The following is a 12,547-nucleotide window of genomic DNA, read 5'->3' on the forward strand; positions in this document are numbered from 1 at the left end:
CCCGCGACCCCGAAAGGGACAAGCGGTAGAAAATGGATGAATGGATATATTTATCGGCTTTAGTGTTGTCAAGTGATTATTTTTTATAATCAGATAAAATTTACCTTAACTTAAGTTAACTTAAACTTTTGAATATGGATGAATCTTGATAGATCACGTTTTATCACTCATTTGCATTATTTAAATACACTTACAAAAAACTCTACTTTTCATTTTCCATACTTTGACTTCACATCACGTTTATTGCACACAATCAGGGGCGCCGAAAAGGGGGGGGGGGGGGGTAAAGGAGACGGATTCTAGGGGCCCATGATGGAGGGGGGCCCCTAATGATGATGAAATTATAATGTTGCCGCTGTGTTGGGGGCCCTGTAAAGATTCTTTTCATGGGGCCCAAAATCCCTAGCGGCGCCCCTGCACACAATTAATACAATAGAGTAAAAAAAAAAAAAAACTACACCTGAATGATCAGTTTATTATTTTTATGGTTATAGCACTTATATATTAAATTTTCTAGCAAAATAATCAAATTGTGTAATAGTATTATTAATCAATAGTTAACACTAAGGGTTGAACAATTTTAATTGCGACTATATTTCTATAAATATATATGGATACAAAATTCATGGTAGTCATTTAACTGTTAATGTATTATTGTTTTTTGGCTAATTTGGTTTCTTTTGGTGTGTATCCAGCATTTTTAATACAATACGATACAATACAATCTTTGTTTTAAAATTTAAAAAAAAGAGATGTTAATTTAAAACATGTTAATTATTGTGTACCATCATGAAGTGTACATTCTTGCGTTTGAAGCACATTACAGTGTGATAACGCTTTACAGTATGTGTATTAGAGTACCCCCTGGCGGTTAGTCGAGTTAGTGCAGCTATTTATATCCTTTTAGCTCAGGCAAATGACACCACCACCCTGTCCCCTCAACACTTATACGTGAATATACATCATGTTTGGGAAGGATTGTAAAATATGCTCTGTCAATGATTACGGGACAAATAAGCGAAATAGCATCCATCGGAAACAAGGTCAATCATTCTGACATGAACTGATTAACAATCTTACAAGCAATTTCGAATTAACTTGATAAGACTACCACACATAGCATGTATACATATTTAAAAAAAACTAAACAAGGAATAATAAAAATAATACATTATAAATAGCTTAAAAATTGACAAAAAATATATATATTTTAGTCAGGCGTCGCATGGTGACTTTACTCGACCGAAACACTCGAGGTCCTTTTACTTTCACGTGCCTGCCGTCGTGAATTCACCATGCCGAAGTCAAAGAGAGACAAGAAAAGTAAGCAAATGAACATTTATTATTGTTAAATGTTTGAGCTCGGTCCGTGGGCCTGTCTTTTACTTTACAGCTAAGTGAGTTATGTCGTTCATTTTTTGGCAGCGAAGTAATTGAAGCCTAAATGTGAACATAAGGGACTCTTAACATGCTAGTCTGCTAATCACTAACCTGAATTCCTTTTACAGTTTCTTTAACAAAAACAGCCAAGAAGGGACTTGGGTCTAAACAGAAACTAATAGAAGAGGTGAGTGAGATGGAAAGTATTGACTGTCGTCTTCTATTACTTGATGTTGCATTTAAACTACTCTCTGTTTGAGTTTATTTGGAACATGCATACATACAACATGATACATCACAATTTCCAGTTTCTCTTTTCAACATGTTCGAAAAGGAGTAGGAAGAAGCAGAGCTTATTTAATCCTATCCCTTTTCTTTTACATAACAGTTGCTAAAACTTTTGTTCACTTCCTGTTCTCTATTTATACACAATATACTCTTAAGTAATCACAATAAAAATAAATAATAATTGGTGAAGTAAGTTATATTTCATATGATGAGATGAGTAAGATTATTTTGAGAATGGATGAATGACATAAATTCAGAATGTTTATCATGGTTCTTCTTTGTACTTTGTAAACACTTTAAGTTTGAAGAGTTTCTTGAAGTGGATCATGATTCATATTAGTACCGTATTTTTCGGACTATAAGTCGCTCCGGAGTATAAGTCACACCGGCCGAAAATGCACAATAATGACGGAAAAAAACCTATATACGTCGCACTGGAGGATAAGTCACATTTTTGGGGGAAATTTATTTGATAAAATCCAACACCAAGAATAGACATTTGAAAGGCAATTTAAAATAAATAAAGAATAGTGAACAACAGGCTGAATAAGTGTACGTTATATGAGGCATAAATAACCAACTGAGAACGTGCCTGGTATGTTAACGTAACATATTATGGTAAGAGTCATTCAAATTACTATAACATATAGAACATGCTATACGTTTACCAAACAATCTGTCACTCCTGATCGCTAAATCCCATGAAATCTTCTTCTTCGTTGTCGCTCCTGGTATGCGCCGCTCCCTTTCTTTCTGCTGGTCGATCGCCGTTTTCTGCTGCATATTTCACTACGTCCGGCTGGTAATCTGCAGTATATGATTTCCTTTTCGCTGCCATTTTTGTTCAGCCCTTCTCAGTTTTTATAAGTTACCGGCAATGTTGATGTGATCCATTTTAATAGCTCCGGCAGTAGCAGATAGCAGTTAGGATTCCATGACCCACAATGCACTTCTGCCATGACCGAATTCTTATTGGTTGGCGTGTGAGTGGCGATTGCTGACGTGTGTGTGACGAGTGCAGACATTTTCTTTGTCGCTCACGCGAATGAGATAAATAATATTATTTGATATTTTACGGTAATGTGTTAATAATTTCAAACATAAGTCGCTCCGGAGTATACGTCGCACCCACCCTATGAAAAAAACGTCGTCTTATAGTCCGAAAAATACGGTACATTGTTGGATTGCCATAATTTAATTCCACATACTGATATACTGAAGGTCTTAAGTGTTGTACGTGCATACAAATGTTTGAAATTAAATTATCTTCTTTTTTTGAGAATAATTGTTGTATATTCTTGGGTAGCAGGTTGTAGTTTGCCTTGTGTATAATTTAGCTGTTTGCAAATTCACTATGTCGTGGAATTTCAGTATCTTTGATTCAATAAATAGAGGGTTTATATGTTCTCTATATCCAACATTATGTATTATTCTAACTGATCTTTTTTGATTGTTTTCTAGTTACGGAAATGTGTGGACACCTACAAATACTTGTTTATCTTCTCTGTGGCCAACATGAGGAATAACAAGCTGAAAGACCTCAGGGCGGCATGGAAACACAGCAGGTACCACGCAGGCTCCCTTAAAAAGGGTAATCATCTAGGGCAGTGGTCCCCGACCTTTTTGTAACTGCGGACCGGCCAACGCTTGACAAGTTTACATTAAAACGAATATAAAGTGCATGAGAATTTTAACTCACTGTAACGCTAAATCAATGGGAGCCCTGAGCTTGTTTCTCTGCAACGAGACGGTCCCAACTGGGGGTAATGGGAGACAAAGACACGCAAAGTGTGTTGCTTATGTCCAGTCTGCTTTGATTGATTGAAACTTTTATTAGTAGATTGCACAGTACAGTACATATTCCGTACAATTGACCACTAAATGGTAACACCCCCCAGCTCGTGGGTCCTTTTGAAGTTGGGAAGTAGCGCTTAAACTCTTTTTAAAAGCACAGACAGGTGATCGTGCACCAGCTTGGTAAATGAAGGCGCAGGCTCAGTCTCCCCGCTAATGTTTGAGAACCGGTCGCCGCATATTATGCAGAGCGGACTTGGTGTTTGCGAATCACCTGTTATGATAAATCCATATTTCAAGTAGGACTCCTGGTATTGTCTGTTTAAAGCTTTCTTTTTTGTTGGATGTCGTAGGCTGTTTTTCTCTCTCTTCACTGTGCCTTTTCCCTTTCACAAAGAAACTTTCCAAAGACGTCTGTTTTTTACTCGTATTGCTAGCTGGGTTAAATTTTGCCGCTCAAGTGACCAAGATATAACCGAGTGAATCCGGTAATTTTTCAAAATAAAAGATCGCTCGGACGATAAAACGGAAATAACTAATTATTTCTTGTGCGGCCCGGTACCAATCGATAGGGTTGGGTATCGTTTGAATTCGAACGATTCCGATACCGATTCCGGTTCCTGGCGATCCTCGATTCCGATTCTTTTAAGAGGCAGGGTCAAAACAAAGTTTAGGATATTTTAAATGAACTAGCTAGCCTACAGTCTTTCTGAATGAAATAGTCTGACATTCTCCATCAATTTTAATTCTATTAACTTTTTATGAACTTTACTATAAATTCCTCACAGGGCTGTTTTCAACTAGAATATAAATATCAAATCTATGAACTTGAATATAAATATTATAAATTATGAATACATTTTCCCAGGGGTACACTTTCCTCAAGAGAGCTTTATTTTTGAAAACCTCATGAAAACACATTTACACACAAGTGTATGATGCTGCAGGTACTTAAAAATGTTACCGTGCTCCCACTGATGGGCTAACCTGGTGCAGAAAAGCAAATAAACAATAAGAAACAACTTGCAAAACCCAATCCAGATTAGCAGCAGGTACAGTATAAAATCAGAGACAGTTCTTGTTTAGAAAAATGACCATATCCGCCTTCTCAGGCAGGATGCGTGAGCGTTCTGGACAGATAGTGTCTCCTGCTGTGGAAAATACACGTTCGCTGGGTGTGGAAGAAGCTTGAACGCATAAATAGGAGAAAGCGTGATCTGACAGCAAAGGATAAGTCTTTTATTGGTTCCACCGGAACACCACCATGCAGCAGGGTCGTCAGACATAAGTATCGGTGGAACGTCCTGGTACATCTGCAGCTCTCTCTCCACTCGTTTCTTGATGGACATGGAGCTCTGTTATTTCGCGGTTATTTCTTTTTTTTTTTGTAAAGTAAAGTCACACTTTCGACCGCCGAAGCCCGCTATCCATGCTTGAGCTTGACTGACTCGCTCGGCTATGCTAACACTTCCGGGGGTGGGCGCTTCTTCGTTGGTGCTCAGCGGCTTCTTCTTCCGGTTCGCTGGAATTTTTTATTTTTTTTTCTTATTATTTTTTCCGGTTGGCGGACTGGGTATCGAAAATAGGAATCGAAATTTAAACTTTTGAACGATACCGGGAGAATCGGAAAGTTAGTCCCGGTTCCAATCGATACTCGATACCCAACCCTACCAATCGTTCCACGGACCGGTACCGGGCCGCGGCCCGGGGGTCGGGGACCACTGATCTAGGGTGATATGTCTGTACGGGTGATATAACTTTCCCTTTCCCACAGGTTTTTCTTTGGCAAAAATAAAGTCATGATGGTAGCCATTGGTAAAGGAGAAACCGACGAATACAAGGACAATTTGTGCAAGGTAAGAATGATGTCTCTTACTATTAAGGCTGTACATGTTTGAGGAAAAAAAACTAATCGCGATTCTTCGTCCAACCATGCGATTGCGATTGATTTGCGATTATATTTTGTATTTACGCATTGAACTCAGAAAGGACACGCAATCCCGGAAGCCCACTTTTTTAAATTGTTTTTTTACCGCCCAGTTCGTTTTTTGTTTTCTTTTGGATTGATTATAGTTTTTCGCCAGTGTTTGTTTTGTTTATATTTGCCGGGTCAAATTTCTGTCCCTGTTTATTGTGTTTTTCTTGGTCGTAAATAATAAATTAAGTAATATTTATGACAACCTTTTTCCAAAACACAATATAGAATGTGAGATATAACAGGATAATGCAAACATTTATAATTTTTTTTAAAAAACGGTTACAAACAAGTGGGACCCCAAAAATTTATGATTTGATGGGGTCCCTGGGACCCCATTTTGAAAATTCCTCGCGCCAGCACTGCATATAAATGCATAAAACTGCAAAAATAAGTGAAGGAAGACGTTACTTTAAGAGTGTCAATCAACATAAGGTGCCACACTTTAGAAAATCATGTGCAATAATCTACTCAAAAACCTTTTTTGGCTTTATGCAGATAGACTCAGAGCCTTTGTCTACGTCATGCTCTTAAACTGAAGAAATAACTATACAGTGTCTATAAGGTAATGTAATCATAATATATGATAATAATAATAGTAACCATTTAAAAATATATAAACTTGTATTTCTTATTACTGTCGAATTGTTTATCATAGTACAGTAATTGGAAGGTAAATGACTGTCATTCTAAATTAATAAACAGAAAAATAAAATTGACTTTTTGTAAGCTAAAATTTGACTTAAATGAATACTAAACATATTTAAGTGCATTTGTTTTCCCAGTTTGAAAAACTATGCCAGGATGCCATTTTTTGTGGCCATCTCGTCATTTTTGTTCGTTTGTGTCGATGGGCTCATATTGTTTGAAGCTGAAATATTCCCACAAGGGGACATTTGGCTTTACCGTATTTTTTTCCTCCTAATTTTTGTCACTTTGCAAACTCCTCACTAGCGAGTCGTGAGGCTCTCTGTCCGTGCTTCCTGTGTGTATTAAAAGCTGGCGGTCTTGCTCTCCGCCGACCAAGACAAACATTGTGAATAACTTAAAAAAGGGTTCACTGCGTTCACCTAATTCTAATTGTTAAACGCGCTCCGGTGCTGAGAGCGAGAGATGAAGAAACGTGAGGCTCAACAATTTTGATTGGCGAACATATGTCACTCAAATGCCAGTGACGGTGGACAAAAAAAACCCCATCCGCCTCTTGCGGTTAAATTATCGCGCTAAATAAAACCTCCCGTGCACCCCCATATTGTATCTTAAACTACTAAATTGGTCCAGATTGCAACCGTTTTTGCATTGGTAATCTACGCATTGTGTTCCCTGCAGTCATAGTTATTAAGGTCCAAGCCAATAATGAAATAACATTTAATGTACAACACATGAGTTGTTTATGGTTCCAGTTTTAATACTTTTTATGCTCTTTGCCTCTGTCCACATGCAGGTCAGCAAGTATCTTCGAGGAGAAGTGGGAGTATTATTCACAAATAAAACCAAGCCAGAGGTGCAAGAGTAAGTACCCGTATTTTCCGCACCATAAGCCGCCCCGTGTTGTAAGCCGCACTTTCAATGAATGGCATATTTCAAAACTTTGTTTACCTATTAGCCGCCCCGTGTTATTAGCCGCACCTACGCTACGCTAAAGGGAATGTCAAAAAAACAGTCAGATAGGTCAGTCAAACTTTAATAATATATTACAAACCAGCATTCTAACAACTTTGTTCACTCCCAAAATGTAATGTGCAAATGTGCAATCACAAAAATAGTAACACTCAAAATAGTGCAGAGCAATAGCAACATCAATAACTCAACGTTGCTCATACGTTAGTGTCACACAACACACAAAATAAACATTTAAAGCTCACTTTCTGAAGTTATTACTCATCCACAAATCCCTCGGATTATTCTTCTTCGGTGTGCTTCACTTGTTTTTTGACACCATCTGTGATGTGGACGCGCATGCAGTCATAGATCAACAGGGACGGAGCTGCGTGAAAAAAGTCACCCGGTCTCTTCGCTCATTTTTTCTTCATCCATCCATCCCTTCGAGTTAGCTTTTATGATGACGCCGGCTGGAAAGTTCTCTTTTGGCAAGGTGGAAGTTTCTGGCCGTTAGCATGGCAAGCTAACAGTGAAGGACGACTTCTCATTCCCTGTGGTGCGAATATTCACCGTACGTGTTCCCGTTGTATCCACAGTGCGGTTCACATGAATATCAAAAGTCAGTGGAACCTTGTACGCGTGTCTCTTAGTAGGAGACATTTTGTGGTCTTTACAGAAACACACAAATGAAATGAAACGTAATATCCGCGCGCTTCTTCTTCTACGGGGGCAGGTGCTCACCTTGGCGGTTGCTTACAGTAGAAGAAGAAGCGCTTCCTCTTCTATGGGAGCGGTTGCTTACCGTAGAAGAAGAAGCACTTCCTCTTTTACGGGGAAAAAAGATGGCGGCTCTTTACCGTAGTTGCGAGACCTAAACTTTATGAAAATAAATATTAATATTAATCCATATGTAAGGCGCACCGGGTTATTAGCCGCACTGTCAGCTTTTGAGAAAAATTGTGGTTTTTAGGTGCGGCTTATGGTGCGGAAAATACGGTAAGCGTTTCAGTGTTTCTCACAGGCCGCACTGGCAACGCTAGATGACTTAGTCAAATTTGCATTATTGGCCCTAATGCAGAGCAGTTTTTTTTAGGGTGGACGTGTATACCAAGCTTTTTGGGTTGTCATAAGAAATGTGCAACATTATCTCATACTTTTACATTTTCTTTAATAACAGAACTTTAAGTTAATGTCTTACGAGTGTTAATATAATAAATATTTCCTGAGCTTTATGTAAGTGTGCATTCATCAAGATAATTAGGAAATTATTAGGTAGATTAAGTTGAGTCCAGGAAAGGATAATATAAACTGCTGGTGTGTCAGCATACTCTGGTTGTACGGCATACAGGTACTAATGAATTGCCCCTTTCCGTGACCCCGAAAGGGACAAGCGGTAGAAAATGGATGGATAGATAGAACATGTCAAAACAGAAGGTAACCAGATTCAACAGTTAATGAACAAGTAGATTAATAATCCATTTTCTACCGCTTGTCCCTCATAACTTTGACAAAATAATATAATGGGAAATGACACAATATGTTGCTGCATACTTCAGCAGCCAAATTAGGTGCATTTGTTTGCCAACATACTACTGAAAGAGAAGTTGTCTCGTATGTTTACTTTATTTAATGCCAAAATTGTAGTAGTAATAGAAAAAATGTATTCGTTGTTGATTTAATGTTTTCTTTTTATAGGTATTTCAGTCATTTCAAAGATTCAGACTATGCACGTGCAGGAAACCCGGCTCAGATGGAGGTAACCTTCGAAGAGGGCCCTTTGGAACACTTTCCTCACTCGATGGAGCCTCAGTTGAGGCAACTGGGCCTCCCCACTGCTCTCAAGAAGGGTTGGAATTTAACACGTTTGGGAATCAGTTTTGATTTATTACATTATTATCACAAATGATTGTCTTGTGTGTATGCAAGGTGTGGTGACGCTGCTGAAAGCCCACACCGTCTGCAAATATGAAGATGTCCTCACCCCGGAGCAGGCTCGCGTTCTAGTAAGTTCTCCAGTTTATGGACGTCGAGTCAAACCTCGGTTTTTGACATTTTTTGTATTGTGTTGGTTAGTGATGCAATTTATGATTATTTTAATAGTCAAATAGGGATTATTTTTTTGATTTGTTGACTAGTCAAACAATTGTTGCTTATATAATCTGCTGTACACATTCGATTTTCTAAAGCTATTATATTGTAACAAAAAAGCAAATTAATTCAGAACTAATGGTTTTACTTTATAAATAACTACAGTGAAAAACAAGTACAGACTTGCAGTTCAAGATATCCCTTAAAACTGACTTGAGTGCAAAAAACCTAATTGAAAACTATTTTATTCAGTACTGTTAAGAATATTTAGATGTTATTTTCTTAATGGATTAATGCTGTAATCCTAAATATTCCTTATCAAAGTAAAAACGTTAGCATCCTTCACTTCTCTGCTGTTTACTACAAAGTATAGAAATGTTAATAAAATGAGTAAATCTGTAAAATTGAAGACTGGCATTTTACACACAAAAGTAATTATTACCTCTTTGGCCACTAGTATTGGTTTTAAAAATAGTAAGGTGTTGTAAATACTAAAACAATTAATATCTTTATCCATGTTTTATAATTTAGCGTTAAAGCTGTCAAGCTGTTATGAGGCATGAATTTGGCTTTGCAATGTTTACATGTCACTGACATTCTTCGCTTATTTTCATTGAAATCTTTATAGAGTGTTTAGGTCTCATTTTATTTTCGGTTATTTGTTTCTTGCTAAGTAATCACCATCTTTTTTACCCTTGCACAATGTCTATGATGTACTCCCAGGAAGTTTTAATGTGGGATAAAGATACAAGAAAATAAAGTGCGCATTCAAATTTTATTAGGTAATGCTATGACAACACCAAATATCTGTTGACAATTTAAACAAATTGTCTCAGTTATAACGCATAACGTCGCATGTAAAAAGCTAGTCCGCTTGCCTGCGTATCATTATGTACAATAGACTACACAAACCATAATCTCAATTACGACAGCAAAATAATCCACCGTGGGACCAAAGAAAGTTGTGTGTGCACTTTGATAAAGTAGGTGAGAAACATTATTCATTTCAAGAAAGAACTTGAAGCAAAATACAAAGATGGCATCCGTCTCTCTTTCTTCCTCTCCACTCCTTGCCGTCTTTGCCAACAAGAGTCTTTAACAAATGTATAAGTGAAGTTAAATGTTCGTTTACCCATTTTTTTCATAATTTAATATATCGCACAGGGTTTTTCACAGATTGCCAATATGACATCATCATCATAATTTGCATAACCAGTGGTGATGCATTTATTTTATTTAAAAAGGCTAAGAAAAATGTTATACATTAGAAACAAATTTGTGTAATTAGTATTAACATAATTATTTTATATTGTTTTGCTTTATTTTCTTTCAATTGTTGCTGCACTTTGTTGAGAACTATTCAACTTTCTACGTCCCCTGTAAAAAATGATGGAATCACTAGACCTAGAGGATGTTCATTCAGTCAAATTTTGTTGAAAAAAACATGACACAAAACTATAGTCATTTCAAATGGATTGGGAGATTCCATTTTTTTCCCCGACTCAACTTGATCTTTGATTGATTGTTTGAAACTTTTATTAGTAGATTGCACAGTACAGTACATATTCCGTACAATTGACCACTAAATGGTAACACCCGAATAAGTTTTTCAACTTGTTTAAGTCGGGGTCCACGTTAATCAATTCATGGTATCTAAAATGAAACTGTTACTACCACAATTTATTTTGGTCATGTCTGTATTAAAATTTTTTAAAAATAAACAACTGGACATCACCCAAGTCACGTGATTCCATCATTTTTCCAGGAGTTGTAGAAAGTTCTGTGATACTTTTAGCGGCTTTTGTTAAAATTGAAAACGACTTATCAACAAATCCAGCATCTTTTCCTGGTGTTATTGGTTCTCGTGTTTGTAGATTATTTACTTCTGTCGCTAGATGTCCCCGAAACATCTAGCGACTTCCCCGAAACACTCACTGCCGTCACACTTACTTGGCGTTCCCGTTCCAACGGCACTTTCTCTTGAAAGAGTTCCACTGTCCTCTTAATATTTGCTCATTGAGGATTTTGTAGCTCGTTGTCCACAGGAATATCTCAGATATGCTATCTTGGCCTTATTTCTTATGTTAGCTGTTTTTGCACCAATACGCCAAGACAAATTCCTTGTATGTGTAAATATACTTAGCAATAAAAACAATTCTGATATATTAAAGTACGTCCACATCGCAGGCATGCTGCCTCTGCTCAAGACAATCACGTGCGTCTTGCTTATGTCATTGCAACATCCTGTTTCAGCAGCAAAATTTTTGGTGCATCATTAGTCAGTAGTGCGTAAATAGGCTATATAAAATTAATTCATACACTATTACTTTATATGTGTATTTATTTGTTTTCATGTAAAAACCCAATCTATTCAGGTGTGCAGGTTTTTATTTTGCAGTTACATGTAGGGAAAATACTTCCTTGTTATTTTCTCCATGTAAAACTATTCTATAAATTGTAGTATATCATGGGTGTCTGGAACAGATTAATTAATTTTCCATTATTTCTGTGGAAAAATTGCATCAGTTTTTCATCCTTTTGGAATGAATTACTGATGAAAACCGGGGTTTGACTAATTGTCAAAACCAGGAAATAACTATTGTGTCTCGCTGACAGAAACTGTTTGGCATCGCGATGGCAGAGTTCAAGGTGCAGATCAAGTGCATGTGGAGCTCCGAAACATGCGAGTTTGAAAACTTGGCAGGCAACGAAGCCCCCATGCAGGACGATGAAGACGACAAGGAGGACAAGGATGATGAGGAGGATGCAGAGTGAAACCCAGGCTTGTGGAATTCGTTTTTTTTTTTTTTTTTTACCAAATCCGCATCATGAACTCCTGTCCTTCACGTTGACGTCACTGTACTAAAATACTGACTACCAAACTATAAGGTTTGGTGGTTTTAATAACCACCTTGCATAACAATGACCACAAATAATCCATAAATCAAGAAAGTTCCTGTAATATCTCTTTTTTAAGTGATGACACACTCAAATGTGCTGTAGAGCAGAGTGATGAGGACAAAAGGAAATTCAAATTCTTGTTACTTTTGAGAAATGTCACCACCACGTGGAATATTTTAGTATTACATGCACCAACCTGTAATCTGTCTTGTGATGTGAAATTTTGTTTTAAAGAGATACCTTTTTATGAAAAAACGTTTCTTACCCATTGGTACCTTAATGTGAAACCAAACCGTGGATGCATGGTAGAGATATTTATAAACAATCTTGCATTATTCCAAACGTGATCTAAACAAGCCATTTGAAATTTGCCTCCATGTTTTCAAACATGTGACATTGTAATCCGACACTGTAGACAGTAACTTGCTTTTTTCTCCTCTTTCCTATTGTGGGAAAGACTGGCTTGTACATATGCACATGCATCCTCCGCCGTTTCCAATTCTAATAAAGTAGCGGATA

The 12,547-nt window shown here is 37.3% G+C and overlaps 1 protein-coding gene across 2 annotated transcripts; it reads left to right on the forward strand.

The window, feature by feature from the left end:
* Positions 1 to 1,222: 1,222 nt before the first annotated feature.
* On the forward strand, positions 1,223 to 12,001 carry mrto4 (MRT4 homolog, ribosome maturation factor). 2 transcript variants are annotated; one of them, XM_062037586.1, is made up of 8 exons: positions 1,223 to 1,323; positions 1,509 to 1,567; positions 3,130 to 3,233; positions 5,237 to 5,318; positions 6,882 to 6,949; positions 8,735 to 8,886; positions 8,966 to 9,042; positions 11,744 to 12,001. In XM_062037586.1, exons 1-8 carry the CDS (start codon positions 1,296 to 1,298, stop codon positions 11,900 to 11,902), a joined length of 729 nt encoding a protein of 242 aa, XP_061893570.1. In that variant the 5' UTR covers positions 1,223 to 1,295; the 3' UTR covers positions 11,903 to 12,001. The 2 variants fall into 2 exon arrangements, with proteins under 2 accessions (XP_061893570.1, XP_061893571.1); XM_062037587.1 differs by lacking the exon at positions 1,223 to 1,323 and adding an exon at positions 1,345 to 1,397.
* The last annotated feature ends 546 nt before the right edge of the window (positions 12,002 to 12,547 follow it).

This window comes from Entelurus aequoreus, linkage group LG26 (assembly GCF_033978785.1).
Source record: "Entelurus aequoreus isolate RoL-2023_Sb linkage group LG26, RoL_Eaeq_v1.1, whole genome shotgun sequence".
In the NCBI taxonomy this organism is placed as follows: Eukaryota; Metazoa; Chordata; class Actinopteri; order Syngnathiformes; family Syngnathidae; genus Entelurus; species Entelurus aequoreus.

What these genes read in the sequence shown, in the direction of transcription:
- mrto4 (XM_062037586.1), top strand. Translation starts at nt 1,296, where the DNA reads ATGCCGAAGTCAAAGAGAGACAAGAAAA. An exon ending in GTCAAAGAGAGACAAGAAAA is followed by an intron (nt 1,324 to 1,508) that starts GTAAGCAAATGA and finishes TTCCTTTTACAG; the next exon opens with TTTCTTTAACAAAAACAGCC. An exon ending in AACAGAAACTAATAGAAGAG is followed by an intron (nt 1,568 to 3,129) that starts GTGAGTGAGATG and finishes ATTGTTTTCTAG; the next exon opens with TTACGGAAATGTGTGGACAC.